The 14,600-nt window shown below is 39.3% G+C and overlaps 1 protein-coding gene across 1 annotated transcript in view; it reads right to left on the reverse strand.

The window, feature by feature from the left end:
* The window catches only part of ARHGAP18 (Rho GTPase activating protein 18), a 119,574-nt gene extending 111,881 nt beyond the window's left edge, over nucleotides 1-7,693 (reverse strand). The window contains exon 1 of the mRNA XM_045544337.1: nucleotides 7,492-7,693. Within this exon, the coding sequence (XP_045400293.1) occupies nucleotides 7,492-7,604 (113 nt within the window). The 5' untranslated portion in view covers nucleotides 7,605-7,693. The remainder of the gene's footprint in view (nucleotides 1-7,491) is intronic.
* Between the last annotated feature and the right edge of the window lie 6,907 nt (nucleotides 7,694-14,600).

Here is a 14,600-nt window from a genome sequence, read left to right on the forward strand (position 1 = left end):
CACCCATGGGTAACCATGCCTAAGTGCTCTTCGTCATCATATAAAGCATGTGGTACTTTCTGTCAAGCACTCTTGTAAGTATGTTACATATGTTAACTCATTCAATCCTTATAATAACTCTTGAGTTAGGTATTATTATCCTCAGTTTGCAGAAAAAAAGGAAAAACTGAGGCCCTGACACATTAAATAACTTGTCTAAGGTCACACAGCTCTTAAATAACAGAACCAGGACTTCAACTCAGGCAATCTGGCTCCAAAATCTGTGTATGCAGTCACTACAACCCCCTCCCTCTCACATTCATTCATTCATTCATTCAAACTTTTATTAACTGCCTAGAGTGGACCAAACATTTTGCTAAAGCTTAGGTAAAAAGAGACACACCCCAGAGAAGCCCCTAAAACAAGCAAGGTTTCTACCCCCAATAAACTTACAATTGAATATATAGCAAAAAAGTAAAATGCACATTACATTTAAAGGTTCAGTATGACAACTCTGGTTAAGTGAAATGTCTGGGGAAAATTTAAGATACTATACTGAACAGGATTTAGTAATAATGCTCCTCATCTGTCTAACTTCTCAACACTCTCCAAAGCTACACATTTGATCTTTATAATTAACTTTGTGATGCAGGAAGAGCATTATTACACTGATTTCATAAATGAGCACACAGATAAATGTATTATGTCCTCAGCATCTTAACAAAGATGCCACGTCCTTTCCCCAGGAAGTCTGCCGTACCCACAGACCCTGCTTGTCTAAAAAAGACTCAGAATGGCCAAATCATAAGCTGCCTCAGGATCTACCACAGCAAAAAGATTAACTGGGCAAAGCTGATCCCTTCTAAAAATGTAAAATGAGAAAATAAAGACATGGGTCAGGGAGCTGCTATAAGATGTAAGAGGACAGACGGCAACAAGGTCAGGGCATCCATTAACTAGCCAACACGCTCAAGCTGAAATGAGATTATAAAGCCAGTGGGTGGCAAAGAGTAAGAGTCTCAAAGACAAAGCAGAAATGCCACGAGTGTCACCACATGACCAGTCACTGAGGGCAGAAGAGAAGAGATGCCTTTCTTCCCTATGACCCAGATTCCTGTAATAAACCTCATTTCCCCTAAAGAAACTTACGAGCTCTTTGCAGCCAAAAAGCAACTACCAAATGCCTGTGTAAAGGAGATGAGTTCTACTCTCTTGCAACACAGAAATTCAGATACTTAGTGAACTTGGGTATGGAAAAAGACTCCAGATGTGGTAACTGGCTGTGTAGGTCTCCATGGTTTCTGTTTATTTCTTGCAAAAAAAGAGGATAAACTTGGCCAACTCAGAGCACAAACATGGAAGTCAAAAGAATGTGCCTTCAGAATGATCCAGATATCATCCCTTGCTCCTCCTGCCCTAATCCACGCCTGACCCCATGACTCATCCCCACTCTCCTCAAATAATGAGACTTCTTGTTCTCAATCTCCTTTTATCAAAAGAAAAGGAAAAACCCACCAAATATCACACTGAATAAAACTTTTACAACAAACCATCCCCTCTCAAAGTATTCATATGAAATGAAAGGTTTGGATTAGGACAGAAAGCACCTAAAGGAGAGTTCAGGAGAGAGTTGTCATCATACCTGGTCTAGCAACAAACACCAAACCAATGGGGTGATCACACTGTTAACAACCTCCACTGAGACCAGCTGCCGGGATCTCCAGTTCCTAACTGTCACAGTGATGTCACAAGGACGACAAGGAGAAAGGCTTCTCAGGACTCTTGGACACAGCCAAATCAAGAAGAGGCAGGAGAGAGAAGATAGCCAAAGGGAGTGAGACCTCACGGATTTGTGAGCAAGGAACACAGGGAACTTCTACTTTGGCTAGGAGCAGCCTTGGCCTCTAGGATACTAGGTTTTTTTTCTAATGCATGTGTGAGACTGATGTTTACAGCTTAGCGGGGAATTAAAAAATAAAAGAAAAATAAAGATAATTTGTTCTGGTGGTTGGTCCAATTATTAAAAACGATCTAAACCTAACTGTCACACAGTCCAATAGCAATCGTGCATATCATTAAATGCATCATTAAATGTTCTGAGTCCATTTTGCTTCAATATTCATGGAAGTATGATAAATACAAATAGAACCTAAAATGTTTTAAAAAAAATAAAATATAAATGACAGCAAGCCTCACTCAGAAGAGACAAGGGTACAGAGTGCTGTTGTGCAAGAAAAGACGTGACAAAAGTGTCATGGAAAACAAGGCAAATTTTCAGCAGGTTTTTTAAGGGAGGAGGATGGTGGCTCTTGTGATTTCTTAATCCTTATATCTGAAAGGCATAAACCTAATAATAAGTTCCATAAAGATAACTTTAAACAGGCCCACAAAAATCACAGGTCTCCTCAATGAGGACAATCAAATGGCAAATCTGACAGATCTCTAGATAAAGGTAAGAACTCCCCAGTTGGACACTGGATGTGTCTTTTAACGATTTAAGAGAAAATCACGGATAGGGCTTCTAAACTCCGGTAAAGAAAATAGGTCTTTAAAAAGTACCCTTATACCATGAAATTGAGGACAAGGTTGATCTAGAAAACAATTATCCCTATAGACAGGTTAAAATGCATTTGGTCACCAAATCCTATAAAATGAGAATGAGGAAAACTACCTTAAAAAGCTCAGGTAAAGAAAAATAAAAGGAAATGTTACTTCATGTATTACATTAACTGCATTATAAAAACTCATTACTATCCCTTTTTTCACCAAAAACTAACTTAATTTCAGAGAATACACAAATTCAGAAGGAAGGAATGTTATTAATTAGGTATAGTACATAGTTTTTTAAAATGCTGTGCAGATACATGTAAAAAACACTGAACTAATCAAAAAAGACAATCACATCCTTCTTAATGCTTCTCTCAAAAAGATGTTTCTAAGTTGTATCCCAAAACTGAGCTTCAGGTCTGGCCCAACCCCTCCCCCTTACACACCTCTGGAAGTCTTCCCTATTTAAACTCATGGCAACTCTACCCTTACAAGTTTCTTAGGCCAAAAATCTTGCAACCATTTTTAATTATTTTCATTTGCTTATTCACCACAACTATCAGGAAATCTTACAGGCTGTACCTTCAAAAGACTTCACTGCCCACCCTGTTCACTACCAAAATGATTGAAATCCTGGCCCAAGCCACCACCACCTTAGGTTCTTGAGTAATGATACTGCTTCTACAGTCTGTAATCAACAGGGCAGCCAGAGGGACCTTTTAAAACTGCAATTTGCTCTCTTCCTCCAGTGCTCAAAACCCTCCCCCCTTCCATGGCTTCCCATCTTATTTCAAGCAAAAACCAAAGTCCTCAAATGCTCTGCAAGGCTATCAGCTTCCACCTTCTTCTCCTGCCCTCCCCCCCCTTACTCCCATCCCCCAGCCAGGTAGGGCTCTTTGCTCTCTGGGTACTTGCTCTTGGACTTAATCTAGGATCATTGGCTTCTACACTCCCTACTTTCTCTCTGCCATGAAAGCTCTTCCCCTAACTCTTGCCCCCAGATTTCTGTGGGGCTCATCCCCCTCACCTGCTCACACCTTTATTTTCTACTCCAGGCTCCCTTCCACCACACACAGGCGTTTGTCTGTTTGGTTCCCCGTTATAGCCCCAGCACCTAGATGATGCCTGCCACACAGTAAGAGCTCAGTGATTGTATGTGGGATGACAGAAGGATTATGCTCATAGAACCAAGGAACAGGTCAAACTTGAACAAGTCGAGAACTGATATAAGCACATGAAGATGACAGCCCTCCCCCACTTGGCTTGCTGGGTAGTGGTAGCTCTCAAAGTAGAGGAGAGAAACATAGAGGCAGGATTGAGTCCTGCTGCCAAATGAGGATCTACCCACCTCCCATCTAGCTATAAAGTCAACGTCTGCAGATCTCAATGCCCATCCATGCCCAAAGACAGGCCTGCTATAGGCAACTAATCATTAATGATGTTATGGATCAAAATGACATTTCCAAGGTCTTTCAAACTTCAAAGGCCTAAACTTTTACATTATGGTTCATTTTCCAATATGTCATCCTGGATCGTGCCCACATTTCTTAACACATAACAAAATATGATATTTATGAAAATGCTTCTGAAATGAGGAAAAATATTCTATATGCTGCAAAGTTCAATATTTTTTTTCCTTTTATTTACCTAGTGTTAAGTAGTAGCTAGCTATGAACCAGGCACTGTTCAATGAGCTGTACGTGGATCATTCCACTTAATTGTCCCAGGGAGGTGAGTACTATGATGAAGTTCAATTTACAGGTAGAGAGTTACATAACTCCTCCAAGGTCACACTGCCAATGGGAGTTGGGATGTGATCCCAGGCAGGTTGGTGGTAGAGCCCAGTGTCACCACAGTGTAGTGCCTCTTGGTTCTTCCTTCCCAATACCAAGGACAAATGAGTCAACAAGACTTACATGATGAATGCCATGTATTTACTCATGGAAGACATAAAAATACCTCATTCTTTGACCTACAGAGGTAGAATCAAGTGGTGCAATAGGAAAAAATACCATTTAATATTAATATTAAAATATTAGTCAAAAGGCGATAAAAGAAATCAGAATCATTTTTCTTAAAATGATGGGAAGATCAAGAGAACAGTAAGAATAGACAAAATGTAGTATTCTTTGAAAAACTGCTTTTCAAAAGTAAATATGAAGTGCCTGCTTGAAAAACAAGTCTTATAAATATAACTACTCATAAAAAGTGGTTTCCTTTGGAAACATTTAACTGTGTACAAGTCAGTCCAAAAAACTAATGTTAACATATTTCTTCAAATCCTGATGTTCTGAAGAGGAAACATGACAAAAGAAATGAAAACAGGATTCTATAAATATTTGAGAGGCTCTACCCAGGAGTGGGAGGAATTCCTTTATCTGGCATCCAATGACTGTGTTCTGATAAAGAGGGATAATGGAATGGAGGGAATTTTAGACTAACAGATCACTTAGAAAAATATTAGTTCTCTAATATCTCAGGTTTTCAAAACACCAAAACAATAAAAAAAAAGGACTTGGTAAGGTTAGGCTAAAAATCAAACATTTTCTATAAATATTCTAAATCATATACATAGCCCTTTATATTTTTGAAATGGCATTATTTATATATACAAGAGTTCATCTTACTGAACTGTTTGGTTAAACAGTTCATCAAAGTACATATTTTTTAAAGAGACAAAATCTTGTGATAAAAAAACTTATACTTCTGTGCTCCCTCCTACAACTTTTAAATAGGCAAGAAGGAATGCAGCCCAATTGGGCTTCTATTTAAGAGTTTTAAGTTTTTGGAGAACTTTTTAAAATAGGCATCAACCATCAATCTTGTATCTTGGAGCAGCTTCCCAATGCTTAAAACACCAGCTGACCAACCCAGCCAAAGCCAAGTCATATGCACCCCCACCCCACCATTCCTTGGGTGGTCACTACTGACCCCATCCCACCCTCAAATCTCCCTTCTTTCCATCCATTCCCACCCCCGTGCCGATTCTAGTATCTCAATCCTTCCAGGCTAAACAGGGTAACTCCCAAAGTAACAGTAAGCTTATCTGATTAATTATCCCACGCTTAAGGGTAAAAGCCAATAAGCACTATCCCTAATCTCTCCTTCTATCTTTTCTTCCAACCCTCCCATCTTCTCTAGCCAATTTCAATAACTATCCCTAGGACTAATTCAGCAGTAGGAATTTGGACCCAGTCTGGGAAGGCAATGTGGCAGCCAGGGGGGAGACATTTGGGAGCTGACCGGGAGCTGTGGTCCCACAGACAGCACTCACTGCATGGGCAGTTGCCAACCCTGCCACCTTACTACCTCTTGGTTCTGCTTCTGCACAGACTGAGAATGACCTGTTCCTCTCTTGTTCTCTCAACCCACTCAAGGACAGACCACCCACAACAAGCTGCCAAACTGCAAACACAGGAGAAGGAATCTCCAGAACTGGATATGCAGCCACAGGCAAAGGCTTAGAACCTTGCAACCACTTAACTAACCCCTGGGGTTTGAGTCCCCAAGGTAAAAATGAGAGGTTTGGAATCCAGGCCCCTAAGGTTCTACCCACTCTCACAATCCAGATCCAAGATTCAGCTGGGATCCCCGGGCCACACAAGCCTAAAAGTCACTGGAGAATTCGCTGAGCTTGTACAATTCTGACACTTTTGACTGTCCTGTGGAATCCAAGTTATGGCCGGTATGGGGTTGGTGTGGTAGGCTCCTTACTACTGAAAGATTACTAATACATCACTGTTCACCAGAAAAAGGGATGAGAACGCTTCATGATCTCTCACAGAAAGTACTTACAATCACAGAAAATAAAATGCTAAGACATCTAAAGCACAAGCAGCAAATTCCCTTTTATCTCTGGAAATGAATTCATTCAATGAAATACAGACTGCAGATGCTATGTGAGAAAAAAGTACTGGTCAGCTTGGGAGTCCAACGCAGAGTATTACAACCATTCCTTTGATTTTTCTCCCTCCCTCATATTTGGGGATTTTAAAACAAATGAAAGAAAGCATTCTTTCAGCTTTAAGGGATAGGCATAAGTCAGATAACAAAGAAGGTTTTATTGCCACATTAAGCATCAAGGAGGAAATGTGCTTACTGATAACTAATTTAGTGTTCTGGGCTATTAGGTTAGCATTTGCTTTTTGCAGTCTTCTAGGCCAATATGTACAATTTATATCTAGACTGGAGGTAAAAAAAAAATGTTCAGCTAGTTAGAAGGTCATTAAGAAGGAAAAAAAAAAGCCCTTGGAAAACAGAACAAAGTACACAGATAGGAGAAAGGTACTCTTTGCGCCTCAGTGGTCTATAGAACATTTGCCCTCCCTGCCTATAAAGTGATTTAACATTAACCACATTTCATCTGGCAGCAGAGTACTATCTCCTGACAAAAACTCCTTTTTGAAAGCCTGGAAAAAAAAAATCCACATACACAAAAGAATGTGAAACATATTGCCACAGGCCAGTGTCTTGGGCTCTTTGCCTAAGAGGTTTGCTTTCAGTGAGAAGAGGGAAAAAAACACACACGCTCTAACAACAACAGCTTGTGCAGTGAACAGCTCCCTGCTTTTTGGCAGGCTCTCCCAGCTCAGTTCCAGCGGCAGTGCCTTGAGCCCATTCAAGAATTCCACCTCATGAGGTAGGTTTCAAATATAGTTCTCTGGTCTTTCAGCATTTAGCAAGTGCACCTGCTGGGCAACTAGTCCGATAGCCATACAGCAGAATCCCCAGCTCTCGTCCCTCTTCACCATTATTAATATGGGCTATTTCACACTTGGACTGGATGAGATGAGAAGTACATTAAGAAACTACGCCAAACATTTCTGCTGCTGCACGAGGTTAGGTTCGGTTCGGTGTGCAGATGCAATGCCCTTCTCCCCGCCGCCAACTTCCCTGTCACTTTTTTCCTGGAGCAGGTAAGAGGGTGTTGTTTTTGTTTTCTGGCTTCCAACTGCCAGGGCTTACCTCGAGGTGGCTTCCTCCCCTGCCTTTGCATGGCTCCCCCCCACGGCCTGGTCCTTGCCGCTGGGGTGGTAGGCCGTGAGCACAACTCCCTGCGAACTGGAGAGCCAGCTCATGGTGAGAGAAGGGGCATAATTTCTGCGATCCTGACACAGAAACAGGGAAATAAGTTCCTGCCTCGCCCGGCAACTCGGCTCATTAGCATCGGCCGGCTCCGCCCCCAGGGCCGGCGATTCACACAGGAGGGGCGGGGCCTCTCATTGAAGGGCTCCCTGGCCGTCCAATCAAAAGCTGGGATTCAAAGAGTATTGTTTAGACTCGGGGCAATTCCAGCCTGAGCGGCCCTAGTTCATGAGGGGCATGTTGGTGGCCCCCGTGCCCGAGTTATTCTGATCTGGTTACACTGCCAGGAGGTGCGCTCAACTCATCAATGTAACTACAAGCCGTTTTGGTTAGGAAACAATGAGTTGTTGCAGAGCGTTTTTTTTCCCCTTCCCAATTCCTGTTTCCATCTGATAATTTCTGCTACTTCATGTAACGTGAGTAAGGGCATTTCTTAACCCCTTCGCGTTCAGCGTTCAAATTAACCGTAGCAAAAACCAATAAATCTGCAGCAAAACTGTGCAATACAGCAGACAAAAAGGGCTGTACCTCTTGTGTCAGGTTAAAAATGCCCTTATAAAAATTACTGTGTGCCCTGGAATGTCCTTTGCTTTCACATAAAAGTCAATGCCAAATATACCTTTTGTTTTATCAAAACCCTCTTCACTGCCAAAAACACACACATCTGCCAATGCTCTGTTAAGTTTTATTGATGGGAATAAAAGAAGTTCCTACCATTTGTTGAACACTTGCTATATGGCAGGCTCTGTGACAGGTGTTTTGCATGTATTACCTCATTCAACACTCTCTACACATACACCCCCACAAACCTCCCCCCACACACACCTCTTGCAAGATAGGTATCATTATCATCTACATTTTACATAGCACAAGGAAAGTAAGGGTGAGAGACAGGTTAAGGAATGTGAGTAAGATAACACAGTTGCTAAATGCCAGAACTGGATTTGAACAGAATTCCAGACTAGATTCCATTCTTTTTCACCAGCAAGCTGTTCCTTTTTTTTGTAGATTAAGAAACAAGCTCAAAAGTTACCAACAAACACAAGAGATGATTGTGTTCTTTCTCCTCTAATAAATTCTACTCTCTTTTATATGCCTGGTAGTATGAATTGAAGTTTTTTGTTGATCTTTATGATTTATTGGTTTACCTATCTAAAATTCCTCATTGAAGTTTTTTGTTGATCTTTATGATTTATTGGTCTACCTATCTAAAATTCCTCATAAGCAAGCTTTCATCATTCCATAAACAGTGTTTATACTTTCTCATTATTTATAGTCATGAAAAATAAGTAATTTATTCATAAATTAAAAATTTATGAATAAATTTTTATTCATAAAAATGAATGAATCTCTAAAAATATTTAAAATTTATTTTTTAAAAATCCTTCTCTTTCATATCTACAGTAAACTCTCATTTACAAATGTCTCCCTTAAAAAGAGCTTATTATGTCTTCTTCCCTCCCCCTCTACAATTAGTTGCTCAAGCTTTCCATTTCCACCTCCATAGATCTCCACCTGCTGTCTACTTCCTACCCCATGATCTCAAACTCCTCTGGGCCCTATAATTTCTTAGCTGCAATCTCACAACATCTCTTTTAGCTCATCTCCTTGTCACCTTGTCTAAATTATTTTGCACATTATTATCACTCCCCAGCACAGCTATACTGATGTCTCTCCTTGCTTCAAAACCTTCCCTGGCTCTCCACTGCTAACAGAGCCAGTTCTAAAGTTCTGAGTAGCACACTGGACATTCCGGCTACCTTACCCATACAAGTCTTTCCATCTCATCTGCCAGACACCACTCCCTCAGGTCCCACTGTCATTCTTTTTTCTTCCTTCCACATCTAACTTAATTTTTCCACCTACTGGGCCTTCAGTGAATGATGGAGGAAGAATTGAATGAATTTAAGTTCTCCTTTAAAACTCCAGTAAATTTTTATATTAAAATTGGTAATATCAGACAAGTGGTTACTTTGCACAAACCAGTGCTAACCTATGATGAAATTTCACCAGTTCAGGCAAAAGGAAAATTGTAGGAAGAGAGAAGCAAAAGGTGAGTAAATTAGAGTATATGAGTTTTGTTTTTTTAATGTCCTTACATGGAAAAATGGTTAATACCCCCACATTCACTCCTCTTTGTTGTTGGTTTTTTGAGACAGGGTCTTACTATGTTGCCCAGGCTAGCCTTGAACTCCTGGGCTCAAGAGATCCTCCCATGTAGCTGAGACTACAGGCACCTGGCTACACCACTCTTTTTTTATGTAGATGCCCTAAAATGCAAAAATATGGGAATCACTGCCTTATGCAATTATCGGTGGTAGTCACTACACTCTATCTGTTGGAAATTCATTTCTTCCCTGTTTTCCTCTCCACCCCAACCCTCCCTTTTTTTCTTACTTCCCTGGACCTCCTTTTGATCTTCTTTTGTTTCTTTTCTATATTTTTCCTCGTTCCCTTGCTAAATCTTTAGTCTGTCTTTTTCGTGCACACATACTAGCAGCCACAGACACTGCCAACTCTCATGAGACAATTTGTGATAAAGAGAGATTTTGTCCAGTTGTAACTAAAACAATGGTTATATTTTTGCCTAATTATAGTCTCTTCATTTGTTTAATAACAGATAAATAACAATATACGGTTCAAAATGTAACTATTTTACACATTCAAAATAATATTTGGGTTCACAACAACCATACTTTTTAATTTCTGTGAGGCAGAAAATAAAATGTGATACAGAGTGATTTACATAGCTTAGTACATAAAATTTGAATCCTACTGCTCTAATTTTCAGGTACATGGAAATCCACTGGGCTCCTCCTTTCTTCCCACTGAGCCCTGTTGTTACTGGTCTGAGGTGTCGTCCATCACAGGCAGAGAGCTGGTAGGATTGTGGCCTGGTGTGTGTGGCCTCAGATACAGACTCAAGCAGATGAAAAATGGTTTTCAGAATTTCCCCATGTCATCAGGGAAGCACAACTAAGTACATATATGGGCCCTGAAAAGGCTGTTTTTATTTCATACCCTAAACTCTACCAAGACTTAGCTAGGGTCTATCCCTTATACCATATTACTTTTTGCAAATAGAAATATATTATGAAAAACAAAAACAGAACACTCTTTTACTCCTTTCCACAAGCATTTTAAACACACTGAGAACCTCATGTCCTTGAAGATGTTAAGATTCCAAGCTATCGAGTGCATGCCAAACACTTTCCTTTATAAAACATCTTACAAAGTAATTAACAACATCAAGACAGTTTAAACATTCATTTTATTCATTCTCTTTAGATGGGGTATGCTGACAATGACACAGGAAGGAAATGACAGAGGAAGGAAAAAGGAAGTATAATTTATGTACCCAGATTATTGAAAATAGGGTAGAGATAGTACTGTAGCCTCTGACAATTTGACACTCATGTTCAAAAATAATGAAAAAATTTTTCGTAGGTTCAGTGCTAGTAGTAGCAAATTGTTTATTAACTAGTCACATTTTGATTTAGAAGCCTATGTAGTAATGTGGAATTGTATTTGAAGGATTCCAAAATTGCAATGGAATCAACATATAATTTATCAAAATTTTTCTCCATCAATTTCTCTTTAAAAGGAAATAACTAAGAAGAATGTGCACATTCAAACAAGCACTATAAAATGATCAAAAGCCTATATAGGGACACAAAGTCATGTGAAAAATGACCTTTCAAATGGCAAAGTTAAACCCAATTTATAATAATATAACAAGAATTTGAATAAATTAACCATCAACTGTAGTTAAAGTTTTACATAGGTGATAAAGCCTAGATTTATAAAGTAGCATTGACTAATGAGGAGGGTGTGTTCTAACATCCCCTACCTGAAGTTTTATCAGGGGTTTGTATGAATAATTCCCATGAGCTTGCAAGCTATCCAACTCTGTGCTGGAGTACTACGACTGAAAATTATTCAATATACAGAATCTCAACCTATTTCCTTGGAAATTACACTCATTGTTACTAATACGGCCTATGGAGCAACAAGGAATAAGCCTTTTCCCTCTCTCTGGATAGCTCTAAAAATTTCTGCATTATTCTCAAAGTTATTTTCTTAACTATTCCTCCAGGGAGAAAATACTAGCCATGCCTGAGATAATTTGTAACTCCTATTGCCAGAGGCTAATTTAGGCTTTCTGACAAACATTTAGAAAAAATCTTTGTTACAGCTAAAGAGCTATTACCAATAAATAATAACTAATAATTGAATGCTTACTCTTTGCTCGACATGTTACACATGGTCTCTCATTTAATCATCACAACAACCCATAAGAGATGGAAATTATTAACAGAATTATGCCCCCTTCAGAGATGAGGAATTAGCGGTCACCCAGCTAGGAGTGGGCAGAGCCGGGATGGGTAAACCTAAGTCTATGTCACCATCAAGCTTGAATTAAAGGTTACAACTGTCCTGGGACTGACACTATTTCATTTATGAAAAGCACTGTACGAATAACTAACAAAGTAAAATAATCTACAGCCAATCTGAAATCTTTCACCAAGTGGAATATTGATATGAATGCAATGATATGGGGACTTACATTCAGACAGGCACAAATGCATTACATAGTTTTTTTTTTTTAAGGCAAGCACAAAAATGATGTTTATTGAGGAGAGAAAGATAGGATCATAGAGCAAGAGCAAGATACAGGTTTATAGAGCATGATACATACACCATAGATGATGATGACCCATTGTCACAGCAGGAAAAGCAAAAGGAAGGGTGCAAAAAGCTACATAGTTTCTTTTCTGGCACTTTGCAACTTGTTTTGTTGTTGTTGTTTTAAATTAGAGATGGGGATCTATATTGCCCAGGCTAGAGTGCAGCGGCTCTTCATAGGTGTGACTATGGTGCACTCCAGCCTCAAATTCCTGGCCTCAAGCAATCGTCAGGCCTCAGGCTTTCAGGTAGCTATGACTACAGGGCACCACCACACCCTGAAACTTATTTTTCATGTCAAATTACTAGGGTAATGTGGCATAGTATACATACCACTCTAAAAAGTAGTATGTATGCTATACATAGTATACATTCTGCCATCATACCTAAAATTGTTTCCACTGATAGAAATGAAAGAAAAGCACTCTGACCATTATGATTATGAGCACTCTTTTTTGTCTCTTGTCTTTTTTTTTTTCCTGAGACAGGGTCATGCTCTGTCACCAAGGTTGGTCCAGTGGCAAGGTCATAGCTCACTGCAGCCTCCCACTCCTGGGCTTGAGTAATTCTCCCACCTCGGCTTCCCAAAGCACTGGGATTATAGTGTGAGCCACCAAGCTCAGCCTTTTCTTTTTTTAATATTAGACAGATTAGATTTGTAGATTCCAAAGTTTATAGAATTTGTTAGCTATGGGGCTTTGGAAAGGGCATTCGCAAGAACAGGACTCGGAAGGTTCAACTTCATTTAACTTCACAGTAAATCCACCCCTAAACTGGAAATTATCCAAGAAAAGAAAGTGCAATGACCCTAACTTTTCCTTTGGTTTTCTCTTCTTTGCTGAATAACAGTGAGATTCATGTTGCAAATGCATGAAGTCAGGAAGGATGAAGTACATTCTGGAGGCTAGTACATTCTGGAAAAGTAGAATTTTGCTTATGAATAAAGGCTCAATTGGAAAACCCTGGGATTGTATCTTATATTTGCCCAAACACAAAAGCATTGGCCAGAAGTAGATTACAAAGGATGCTTATCCTTTAGGCATGTAAAAGAATCCACTGTTATTGGAGATGACTTATGAAGCTGCATATCTAAGGAAAGGGATGAGGTGGTTTGTGGCTTGGAGGAGAAAAAAAATGGAAGGCTTGTTTCTATTTTTAAAAAATGGTGATTATCCACTTTAAAATGAATGCAGTTCTTCTAATGTTTTAGAGTAGTTATCCTATTTTTCTTGTGCAAAATACTTGATAAAACTGCACAGACAAATGCCATCAAAGAAGAATTTCTATTTTTGTGAGCCTTTAGGAAGTTTCTAATGCTAGAAATGTCACAAAAATGGTGAAGCCAAAAATTTTCCTGGGAAAAAAATAATCCTAGTACTCTACTTACAGATGGAGCACCCTGAAATGTTCAACAGCACACTGATTTTGCTTCTCTAGTGAAGGAATTAGATTCACATGTCATCATGGATCTATGTTCTCTATAAATACACACATTGGTGGCCAAAACAACTATAATGTTTTGGGGCTATGTAAGGTATCAACCTTATCACAGCTTGAGCCTTTGTCACTAACTTATCAAAATAGAGTTATCAAGAAATAAAAAAAATATTAGTATCCTTTTTTGTGACACAGAGCTTAACTAGTTTTCTACAGTATGTCTAGATAGGTTTGACTGTACTTCATGGAGAAGTTGCAATTTTTAAAAGAAAAGAAAATACTTAAGACTCTGAATCTGTTTCCATCCCATTCTTTTTTATAAGGTTATGGATCCCTTGTATATTGAAAATTTCCAAAATTCCTGATGACATTCAGTGACTAAAACCAAGGATTCTCAAGCCCACGCAAGTCTCATCAGATTTAAAAGAAAAGAAAAACCCATCCTTCAAGATCATTTCAAAGAGGAATTTAATGAAGGAGGGGTTTGGCTTATTTACTAGTAATTTTATCTGGTCAGTTGAATGAGTAAATTTTTTCATTTTTAAAGACACAGAACAAGAAGGGTTGTTATACACAAGCAGCCACCATATCAGCAGAGGTTAGAAAATGAAATACTAGACAAATTTTTTTTTTTTTTTTTTTTTTTTTTGAGACAGAGTCTCACTTTGTTGCCCAGGCTAGAGTGAGTGCCGTGGCATCAGCCTAGCTCACAGCAACCTCAGACTCCTGGGCTTAAGCGATCCTACTGCCTCAGCCTCCCAAGTAGCTGGGACTACAGGCATGAGCCACCATGCCCGGCTAATTTTTTTTTGTATATATATTTTTAGTTGGCCAGATAATTTCTTTCTATTTTTAGTAGAGACGGG

Source organism: Lemur catta, chromosome 2 (assembly GCF_020740605.2).
Source record: "Lemur catta isolate mLemCat1 chromosome 2, mLemCat1.pri, whole genome shotgun sequence".
NCBI classification, from domain to species: domain Eukaryota; kingdom Metazoa; phylum Chordata; class Mammalia; order Primates; family Lemuridae; genus Lemur; species Lemur catta.